General features: G+C 33.1%; 1 protein-coding gene across 1 annotated transcript; it reads right to left on the bottom strand.

The window, feature by feature from the left end:
* Positions 1-1423: 1423 nt before the first annotated feature.
* LOC100803919 (protein SCARECROW) lies at positions 1424-5433 on the bottom strand. The gene is made up of 2 exons (XM_003533594.5): positions 2926-5433; positions 1424-2248 (listed from the first exon to the last, which is right to left on the bottom strand). Exons 1-2 carry the CDS (start codon positions 4941-4943, stop codon positions 1795-1797), a joined length of 2472 nt encoding a protein of 823 aa, XP_003533642.1. The 5' UTR covers positions 4944-5433; the 3' UTR covers positions 1424-1794.
* Between the last annotated feature and the right edge of the window lie 6812 nt (positions 5434-12245).

Here is a 12245-nt window from a genome sequence, read left to right on the forward strand (position 1 = left end):
TGAGGCAATGGGATTGGGATTGTCTACAGGATTTTGCAAAATCTGTAGACAACCTCCATAAAAATCGCTTTGGTTATTCAGCCAAAAAGTGTAATGTAATATAAATGATTGAAAGGTGTGATTGAGAGTGCAGTTCGTCTTGAACTGTAGAAGATTAGGATCCTAGGCTTCTTAACAGAGTGATCTCTGGTAATTGATGAGTGAAATCTTAGGAAGAACACAAGACGTGTTTGGCGTGTCAAACCAACTGCTATGCGGAAGGTAATGGTTAGCAGAATGTTAACAGAGCAGTTGTTAGAGGAAGAATTCTTGTATGGCATGGATTCGAGATTAGTGCATGCATTAGTTTAAATTATTTTAGAATTATAACTTATTTTTACCAGTTTCTTGAAAATAAGTTGTCTATTAAAAAAAGAGATCTACAATATTTTTGTTTAAAAGCTTATACAGGAAGCATCAATATTTTTTAATTAATTATCGGGCTCAAACTTCGAATATAATTGAGACTGTTGTCTTGGCTTAACCCCTTCGTAATTGGAAAAGAAAATAATAAATGAATTGAGCTGTGTTATGATCGAATATATGGAACTGAATTCACATTACACTAGAAATAACTCGGTGAATATTGTAGACCATATTTTTCATTGAACCTCATCATTACTCATTTTCAACTGTAAGAGAAGAACTATTTCAGGGACCCAAATGGATTATTTCATCAAACTTTAAACAGTGTTTACCCATGTGATGGATTTCAACGTTTAAATGTTATTCTGTAAAAAATGTATAGATGTTATTTAATTTTATCGCAATGTTTTCCAAAGCAAATAAAGTTCATCGCTTGTTAATTTCAGAATGTCATTTAGTAAATTTTAATGTAAAAAACAAATATTATTCTGAAGAAAGCCATGTTTTCCAAAGAAATGAAAGTACAATTTCACTTTAGAATGGGCAGCTTTTAATTTTCCTTTTCCTCACAAACAAAAGATTATCCTATAAATAAGAAAGAAATGCCCAAAGTGCTTACAAAGAAGACCGTTGAATGTTCCTAACAGAAGTAATGAATGCGGATTCCTCAACAGTGAATTTGTTTTTTTATAGATTTTAGCAGGATTTCTTGAGAAACGAAAAATGAAACTATCGAAATTTAGTATATGCATTCCTTTTGTTCTATATCACGCGGTTGAGAAGCAATTCAAGTCACTGTTCCAAACCAAACTGAACAACCAACAATTCAAGTCACTGTTCCAAACAAAATATTACACTACACAATAGTATACTTCAGGTAATACTTATTCAGTGAGAAAACCAGCAACTAATATCCATTAACCAACTCAGGACTCACTCATTAGGGGTAAGTGGGTAATCATAAAAATCAGAATATAAAAGTAACATCCTTATAAGGGTAATCATTAAAATCAGAATATAAAAGTAACATCCTTATAAGGGTATTCATTAAAATCAGAATATAAAAGTAACATCCTTATAAGTTCTCTTAATAAAATACTATTAGAAAAACTCTCAAGTGCTCCCCGAGCAAGAGAACTTTCTTGCATTATGTCAATAGTGGGGTACCCCTTCAACCATTTGGTCATATCACTGTTTCCTATTTTTAACTATATCTTTTTTTTTAATATGTTACTGCTGAAGGGGTACACATTAGGCAAGAAAAATCACGTGCTTTGGGATCACCTTAACAATCTCTCTCTAAATTAAGTAACAAAGAGGGGGGTGGATGCTACACATGATTAGAATAATGAGATGATGATGATGATGAAAAAGGCCAACACAAAAAGTCTAGTTGTGGTGGGTAATGGCACCATGGAAAGGTGGTCTCCAAGCTGAAGCAGTGAGCAAGCAAAGGTCCTTCCAACCAAGTTTAAGAATGCCATTGTCCTCCACCAAGGTATAACCCTCAGATGGGAACATACCAAGGAGTAGACTAGCTTGTGTGGCAGCATTACCAGCTAGAGATATGCCTCTAAAACCACACTGTTGAAGCTTTTCCCTCCAATTGTGAAACTTTGGTTCTCCAGTCCTTGATGGCCCCCCAACAGCTAGCACATTTCGAATCTCCCTAGACAATAGTTGCTGTTCCACCACATGCCTCTCCTCACTCTCCTCCCCATAGCTTGACCCAAGAGAGTCAAATAATGCTGAGTAGTAGTGTATGGCTTCCACAAACCTCCCCAAGAATGAACCAGTATTGCTTAGGTCCTGCTCTACCACAGTCACCACTTTAGGTGCCAGTCTGCATAAAACAAAGTCCATGCAATAAATGCAGCATCATCAGCGTAAAAGCTTACACTCATCCGATCACAATTTCGTTATGTAAAATGAATTTATAAAAATATTTACTAGTGTCTATAATTATGTTTTTTTTATGTTTTCCGATTCTTATAAGTTATAATTAACAAGACCCTAGATTTATTAACTTTTATAATAAACACTTTAAAAAGTGTAAAGAAAGAAGATTTGGGATTGGGTTTACACTAGCTAGCATGCCTTTAAACTCCAGAGATTTAGTTTGCCCATGTTAGTAATGATAAATACACGAGATCCATCACCATGTCATTCAAAACTTTCTATATACATTCTACAGTTCTTTTTTTGGTTTCTCCCCATTAATATATGTGCAGAGAGTGGATTCAAAAACAAGACATAATCATTGTTCCCAATCTTCCTTAGAAAGAAAAAAGGCAGAGACATAAAGTGAGTACTAGAGCCTATAAAGGTTAAAAAAAGGATTTTGGGGAATTCTTTCATGAAAAGCAATACTACAACTATTTCCTTATGTACTAACCCCCCACCACTCAGCTCATATCAGGTGCCTCTAAAGATCATGCAAATGAATTATCCAAACCATAATATAAAGCCATGTAGAATTAAATAATGAATGAAATCGACATAAACCCTTTCTTCACCAACCTTTGCAAGAGCCACAAGGTGTTGGTGTCTGAGCCAGTGACATCATAGAGGGAATGTTGCAACCAGTGAACAGCAACAGCTTCTGTTTTGCTAACATTGAGCCTCTCAGGGTCAAGGTTCCCAACTTTCTCAGCAACAGGGAAGAACTCAAAGGGAAGGCAAAGTTTGTTTGCAAAATCAGACAAACGTTTTCCCGTGGCTTCAAGTGCTTCCATAGAGGTACCAAGCCCCGTGAGCCTCACATAAGGTGCTCCACCAGGTCTTGAAGCTAGAATGTGAAACAAACCAGGCCACTGCAACCCTTGCATTATATCAAGATCTATGATGTGCACCCTCTCTTCTCTTTCGAAGGCTTCTTGAATTGCTTGGTTTGCTGTGAAGTGTGAGAACTTCACGAAAGGACTAATACCATTGAACACTTGAAAAGCTGAAGCTACCTTGTGGCTTTGGTGTGTGTGTGGCAAAGTGGCGTATATCCCTAGACATGAACTCACCAACCTTGCTGATATGGCTTCTGAGAAATATGCTGCCACACGCTGTGCTGAAGTGCCGAACGGTGTTGATAACTGAGAAATCTCCAGAAGCATCTTGTTGGCATCTTCTAGATTCTCAGCTGAAACCGCTTCTGCACACTGAAGCAGAAGAGTGAGGAGATGCAGACCCTCTTCGTCTTTCTTCTTCTGTTCACGCAGCTCCTCTTTCTTCTTTCTTGAAAGTGCCACCTCATGAGCAGTGGTGGTTGCTGCTGCTAGATCTTCTTCTTGAGGGTTCTTCTCTTCTGGTGGTGAGTAATGAGGTGGAGGTGCTGGTGAAGGCAAAGTAACCAAAGAAACTGAAGGGTTGTTGTTATTGTTGGTGTTGGTGTTGGTGTTGGTGTTATCATGGTGAGGAGTGATTTGAGGCACACCCCAATTGGACAACATGTGCTGATTCACAACCACAGCACCACCTGAAGCATCTGTGAAGTGCAAATTAGGAGCAATGCCATCCACAACACGGTTATTCATGAGCTTCACTGAGGAAACAGAAGGAAGAAGAGGCACCCCTTCTGTGCCTCTTTTGTGTTGCGGGGTGGTAGACTCGGTGAGAAGAAGGCGAAGCCTGTATTCAAGAACCATTGCGAGGTTTGGGTTGCAAGGGTATATGATCTCCCTCACGTTGCTGATTAGTTGAGGAATCGAAACACTGTTGGAACTGTGAATGAGATCCTTCAATATACCATCGATCCAACCACTTGTCGTTGCTGCTCCTGAAGTGTCGTCCATGGAAGGAGAAGGAGAAGAGGAAGCAACCACGTCAACAATGTTTCCACCACTGTTTCTTATGTTGTCTCGGTTTCTTTGGCTTTGAGATGGAAAAAGTGGTAAACCTGAGAATCCACAAACTGCAGGCACGGAGTTTTGCTGGTCCTGGCTTTCAACGAGTCCTTGGAAGTGATGGTGTTGATGAGTGCTGTTGTAGTTTGGAGCAACACCAGAGGAATTGAGGGAAGAAGGTAGCAACATAGTGGAGTAGTTGGTTGTGACCGTCACAGTGGGGTAATTTGGAATAGCAACGTTATCTCTTGATGAAATATTACCACTATTACTATTGTTACTATTATTATAATGATGGCTATTATTATTATTATTATTATTATTATTATTATTACATGTACCTGCGGCTAACGTTGTTGTTGATGATGTTGTTGTGGGGGACCCTTTTTCTAACATGTTCGTGTTGGTGTTGCTTCGACGAGGAAACCTAGGATAATCACTTGTTGTGGAGGAAGAGTTGTGTGGTGGAGTGGCGTGAACGTTAACTTCCATCTCAGAAGCCATTCTTTTCCTCATCATTTTTCTCTCACAATAAGGCTGTGGCATGATGCCACCAGCATGTAGTTGTTGTTGTTCTTCGTTGCTCATGTTGCTAGAGTTAGAGGCACTTGTCAAAGGAGTGCTATTAGCACTTCCACTTCCATTAACATTGCCATCTTCGGTAATGTTACCGCCACCACTGAACAAAGCACAGGCAGCCATATACGGGGTATGAGAAAGGGAGTAGTAGAGATATATAGAAGAAGAATTAATGAAAAAAGTGATGATTTCAGATCATGGAAAGAAGGGGGGGAAAATTGAGATTGTAGCGGTGTGTACTTGTGTGTTTTTGGTTGTCAAACAATAATGAAGATAAGGGTTTAAAAAACAAGTTCATGTGTGGTGTTGGTTTGAATGAATTTGTAGGCATGGCATGGCATGGCCAAAGTTACAAGCAGATAACGTTGTGAAGATTGGGACAGTTGGTTAAAGGATTCCCAATATTGACACAGGTCTCTCCAACACGATTCTCTATGCCTTTTGCCTTTTGGATGGTTGCAAAACGAGGGTGTTGTCTTGGGGAGGGATGGCACTAGCCACGGCGGTTAGTGCCTCGTCTTTGTGTGGTTTGTTGCTAAGCATATGTTAGTTTTAGTATGAATGTGAGGCATATGCATATGATATGTTAGTATAATAGGTGCCTAGAGGTAGGATGAGTGTTAGGCACTCTTGTTGCATATATTTTTATCTACGGTTTCCTCGTTACAATGTATAAATACCCATACCCCTTTTTACATAATATTTCCAAAATTATTTACCAAATCTAATTACTCCCAAATTTTTTAGTTTTAATCAGAAGCCACTATCAAATACTCCGTTGAACACCATATTTTATTCTTTAAAAACAGTAATGATATGTCATGGAATAATCATGTAATTTTTTTTTTGTTTAAATCATAAATTTTTTTTATTAAAGAAAATTTTGTTTTAGTCAAGTAAAAACACCAAGGAGCAAAATTATTTCTAGGACCACAAGTATTTAACACTATTGACACCTTTAAATGATAATTAAGTTAATAAAAGAGGAATTATTTGTATCCTAATTTGGTAGTATATGTTATTTGTAGCGGATGTGTCGGGAGGGTTCGAAAAGCTCGTCAGAAAATGAAAATATTGCTCTGAAGAGAAAAGCAATATTTGAAATACTTTTACAAACTGAGATTGTTAACTTAAAGTCTATATATAAGCTTTAATCAAAATATGCAGATAAAGAAATGCATTTTGTGTTTAAATAAAAAAAAATTGAAATGTTGATAAAGTAGCAGAAATGATTATATATTGTATAAAAAGCAGGAGTTGATAATCGAAAACAATGACACATGAGATTATTGTCAATAATAAAAATAGAAAAGGAAGTCTAGTGTGGCTATGAAGGAGGAGCTGTCAAACCTCAGTTCCCAAAAATCTGAATCGTAGCGTTTGACATTTTGCTTTCAACTGCGGCATCAGCAACCAGCTTTTTCCTCTTGACTTCATCTTCTTATTTCCATTTTTTTATTCTTTCTATTAACAAATTTGTCAAACCAACCACTGCAACGGACACATTGCCCAAAAGCTGGCAGCAAAATCAATGACCAAAAAAGAAGCTGAGACACAGCGCCAATTGCTGCTGCTCTAAGTGACTTTTTCAACTTTCTTCTAATTTAATCCTCACCCATTTTAAATTAATTATTACACTTAATTTTACTTTTTTTATATGGATTTTCCTATGAACTTTTCTTTTGAAAGATATTTTTACAACACTCTTTTTGAAGAACTTGTAAATTATTACGTAATGTTGATAGTTTTAACTATATAAAGGCTAAATTATCTTTTATCTTACTTTTTAATTCATTTTAATTATTTATCTTTCAAAAAATATTTCCATCATTTATCTTTTAAAATAGGGTCAATGTGATCCTTGACAATTGACGATATTCCTTTATTAAGATTTTGATAGCATTAATTTTAAAAAGTAATCATAAAAAATAATTTTGAAAAAACTGATGTTATAAAAAATTAAAAGTTACTTCTTGTTTAAAAATAAATTTACAAGAATTGGTTTTGTTCAGACAATAAAACGAAATTACTTTTGAAGTATAAATACAAGGTAATTTTAAAATTTGATGAGTCTCACATTTAAAACTATTTTAATTTATTAAAATGTTACTTTATCGAGTTTAGTTGTCATTAAATTAGTTTTGAATTTAAAAAAATAAATAAAACAAACATTAGGAATTGGCATTACTGTCGAAGTGTTTTTAGATGCCGTGATTCCCTATCCTAACGAAAGAAAACAAGAATTAAGCTGTTCCGATGAGTTCTTAAATATAAAGAATTTTTTTTGCACATGACTCGTAAGAGTACAATGTATTGAACAAAACATTCTGCACTATCAAATCAAAGATTTTCCTGCCATATCAAATATTAAACTTTCGACCTTTCCCTTTCTTTCATTTTCATCTAAAACTCCTTCCAAACACATTAAACAATTTATAAACCGCTTTGTTTAACGGGACTCCCCATAAGGAAATATGCAACCAATGCTCCCTTTGGAAAACCCATACCATAAGATGACATTTTAATGATTGTATATTACAACCCCCTTTGGTTTATCTACCTTTAATAATGTGTTCAAAACATAATCAATATAATTTTACTTCATAAAATCACAGTGATCCCACATGAAATAATAAAAACAACTATTTGATAGGTTTGAATTGATCTTACGTTTACGGAATGTGTTTCCAAACACATTCAAGAACTATTATAAATTTCATTTTAACCTTAATTTAGGTAAATTTTGACTGGTCTCCATCTAGCCATCAGACCCAGATTCAAAAATGATTTTTAACTCAAACAACAATATTTTGTTCAACTATACTGTTTCCTTGCAAGAACGAAGAAATTGCACTTAGCAGAAGGGGTCTTCGGGACGGGTTAGGATTGACCATATTTATCTTTCAATTGGTCTCAAATTTTGACTTGAATAAAATTTTAAAATTGAACTCTATCTTAAATTTTAAGAATGTTGACAATATTTGGGTAGAATCAAAATTTGGTCTTAATACTACAGGATTAATTTATACTCCAACTCACATAAACTTATTTGAATTAAAAAAATGAAATTTTTTAAAAGAAAAAAAGTTATTATAATTATAGAGACTTAATGGTAATTAAACCTTTTTTAAAATTTACTAATATGATCCGACAATAATTAAATATTAAAACAATACTAGTAATAGGTTGTTTTTTTTAAAATATTGCGATAAATTAATTAATAAATATTTCTTAAATAAGTTAAACTAAATATATGCAAAATTATTTAAATTTAAGAAATAAAAATCCAATCTTGACTCTTTCTTAAAGGAACCCTAAAACTCAAATCAAGGGGAAAAAAGGCAGACGTCTTTCACTAAAAACAATTTTTAAAATTTAATTTTTGTCCTTATTTGGATTCTCTCGAGCCAAACAGTAAACTATGGCACCGTTTTGTGTGAGCAAAAAGGTAAACATCTTCATACGAGTAAATAAAAGGTAAATGACTTTTGAGTTGAATATATATATACATAGTACATCGTTTCTAAATTTATTTTATTTCTGGCCATTCTCGTGTCGCGTGCCCTACTATACTACTAGCAATATAGTAGTACTATTTTGTTATAATTTCGTTTCAAAGATTATAAAAATAATGAAATTTTAATATTGATATAACCTTATAATATATGCAAATTTTTATTCACTTAAGTTTTTAAACCTTTTATTCTGTCAATATTTAAGATATGCTTAAGAAGGTTAGCATAAAGGCATAAAGTGAGCCACTACGTTATTACTCAGCAGCTCAGTCTGTAGAATAATGTGTGTCTGACAATGTCAGTGATAGTAAGAGAAAGTTGTAGCACGTGAGAGACAGACACTCGAAAAAGGCCAGATTTCTGCTCAGAGTATTGTCACCATTGAATAAATGAGAACAGTAGTATATCGTACACATTTTGGGTTACCCAAATAAAATTCTTTCATAATTTCTGAAAGTTATTTTTTCCCGTTTTGATATTTAACTCAAACTATATTTGCGTGGAATTAAACATACAGTATATGATATATCCATTCCCAAATAAAATCATCATTTAATATATATATATATATATATTATGAACATTTATGTGTAACATTATTCATTAATATATAATTTAAAGTCCAACTGTAAAAACGATGTTATGCAATATCTAAATTCAAGGGTGGGCCAAGGGAAATATTCTCAATTATTTTTATGTATGAAGTATTCCCAAAAATTGTCTATAAAACATTGTTCAACATCTAAAAAAAACATAGTTCAATATCGCATAATCCAGACACCAATAGTACATACATGATACAAAATCTAATTTCAAGATTATGTTCTGATGAGAATGGTTCACATGTACTCACAACACAGATTCTCTCCATATATAGCTTATAACTTTATAATATAGGTGTACATTCTTATAAAATAAAAAGATATATGTGTAAATTATTACGTTAAAATATACTCAATTTAAAATGAAATTATATACATATATCCACAACACTAAATTAATCAATCACCTTCAACTTATGTGTCTAATAATATTTGGTAGAATTTATTTGATTAATACTACAGTTTTCTGTAATTATTTGTTGTTAGCCAAGTTATAAATGTTTAAGAATTTTCATGGGAAATGGAATATCTAAAAGAATAAAATCAACCAATGAACTATAAAAATAATTCATTAAGCAAACTTTTATTAAACACTCCTTATAATCCATCCAGATATCATATTGAACCTTTTTATATGGGATAAATATATTTGGATATTCCTTCGGATGTAAACACGTTGAGAGAGATATGAAAAAATCAAAAATAAGTTATTAATATAAATGATAACACCATGCAACAAGGAGATAGATAGAGAAATAAAGACACTCAATGAAATATTAATATTCTTGGGGTGTTCAAATATCATTATTCTTTTATTTATATATATATATATATATATATATATATATATATATATATATATATATATATATTGTAAAAATGTGTTTTATTTGTGATTCCATTTTACATTTAAAGAGTCTCAAATTAATTTCCTTTTACTTTGTAATATTATTTAATTAAATTTTTTATTTTATTAATAAGTAATACTTTGGACCAATAATTATTCAAACATACATAGGTATCCAAGAAAAAAAATAAAAAACATAATCGCATAGGTATGCTTGTTGCAAGTAAAAAATCCATTGCTGGATTCACTTGATAAGCCCCCAACCCCTAGTCGACATTGCTGACCTTAAGACAAAATTGGTTTTGACCCACATGCCCTTACTCTGTTCCTCATAACTGATTTTGATGGATCATGCATGAACCATTTTATGACTGAGATTTTGTCATTTCATTTCATTGATAAAAGTAACTTTAATTTTCCCATATATATATATATATATATATATATATATATATATATATATATATATATATATATATATATATATATATATATATATATGTTTGTGTAAAAGCTAGTAATAAATTCTTAATAATCTTATAGGCTAAATTGAAAATCATTTTTCAATTATGTAATTTTGCTCAAGTTTACGTGACTTAATAATTCTATAATCATTGTTCATTCCCCACACCTAAAAAGAGTTGCTTATATCATGACAATGGAAAAAGTCCAACCATTAGATTATTGTGATTAAATGGTTAAAATTTTAAAAAAATATTTTAATTGTGTGCTTGCAAATTCCTATTTTGGGGTTGAACAGCCGAGGGGACACTGGTTCCATTTTCTCCCTTCTCCCTCGGTCCTCGCCGGTTATCTTGTTAAAAATGGTGGAGCCTCCTCTGCCTGTAGCATGGTGTAGTACAAAATAAGAGAGAAAGTTCCCGATTGATTGATGAGATACATGTTTTGTCTTTGCTTTTAATGCTAACTTGCTTGCAGCATTGTTTTGGACTTAGCTAAGAGCCATTTTCACTTTTCTACTTACTCTTTCGTCTTTTTCCTATCAAATGCAAAATAATTCTTTATCACTTCCTTCGTGAGTTTTCTGCCCCTTCTTGTTTCTTGAATTTCTTTCATGTGCCTTGTTCTTTTGAGAGAATTTAATAAATAAAAAATGGGTTAATGACAATTATCAATCTAAAAGTTTTTGTAACGTCGATTGATTAGAAATTAATAACTAATATAGGTCTTTTAAAAAAATAATTAGAAATTATGATTGATATAATTTTTAAGATAATTATTAACAAAGTCAACAAACATTCCATATATAATAGTACGATTGAATAATAATATAAAATGAACTTTATATATTTGGTGCATATTAATTTTATTTTCTCATGAAAAAACTTAATCATTAAAAGTTAATGTTGAAGTTTAAGTGTGAAGGTAAAATCTCACAATGATTAAAAATATATAAGTAAAATAACATGTAAGTGAGAAAAATCCAAAAACCTAATGTGTTAAGGTTTTGGTTTGAGATGTAATGTCAAGTTCATTTGTGTGGTGTGCTCATGGAATCATGGTTCATTAGTGAAGATTTCTTAATGTTTTAACCCCTATTGAATTCCTAACAAGTTGTGTCAAAGTCAATGTTCCTCAACTTAGATGAGTATTAAGGCATAAAGGAATTTGTGGTGTGGATTCATGCATGAGATTCATGTATGTGGATCTTTTGTGTTAAAAGTCTTCCTGACAATGTGGAGGTCAGGCAACATATTTCATTGATGTGAGCTAATGATGAGACAATTATCTAGAGCACATCAATGGCCATGACTAAGCTTCAAATGCCACCATTGAATATTTGTGGATGAAAAAAGACCTTCACTTAAGGAAAAATTACTATGTGAAAGAAACTCACTTTAGTGAAAGATTGTTGGAGTTCAAGTATGAAGGAAAATTCTCATATATGTAGAAATATGCAACCTGAGTAACAAATAAGTAAAAAAAAAAAAAAAACTCACAAACCTAATACCTTAAAGTTTTGGGTTGAAGCAAGATGTACATGTGGTTTGCTCGTGACCCATTAGTAAAGATCTTCTATTGTTTTGCAAGATTCAAGGGGAGTAAACACCAGATAGATGTGGACACCATGTGTATTTGTCGATGTTAGGGAGATTCGAAGGGATTAAACACCGGATAGATTTATACCGGTGGACCACGAGTCACCACATAAAGGAACTTGACATCACACTTTAACCTAAAACCTTAAGGTTTAGGTTTATGGGTCTTCTCCTCACTTATATGATGCTCAACTTTTTCACTTTTGTCCGATGTGGGACTTCACCTCACACTTGTAACCCAACAATCTCCCCCTCAAGTGTGAGTCTATTCCACATGGTAGCCTCCCCCTCAAGCGGAAGTCATCATCCACAAGTATAACCATTAGAGCCTACATGCTCCGGTTACTTGTGGTACTTGTACCGCTGCTCCATCTGCGGGACACGCTGCTTGTACTCACTGT

Source organism: Glycine max, chromosome 9 (assembly GCF_000004515.6).
Source record: "Glycine max cultivar Williams 82 chromosome 9, Glycine_max_v4.0, whole genome shotgun sequence".
Taxonomy (NCBI): Eukaryota; Viridiplantae; Streptophyta; class Magnoliopsida; order Fabales; family Fabaceae; genus Glycine; species Glycine max.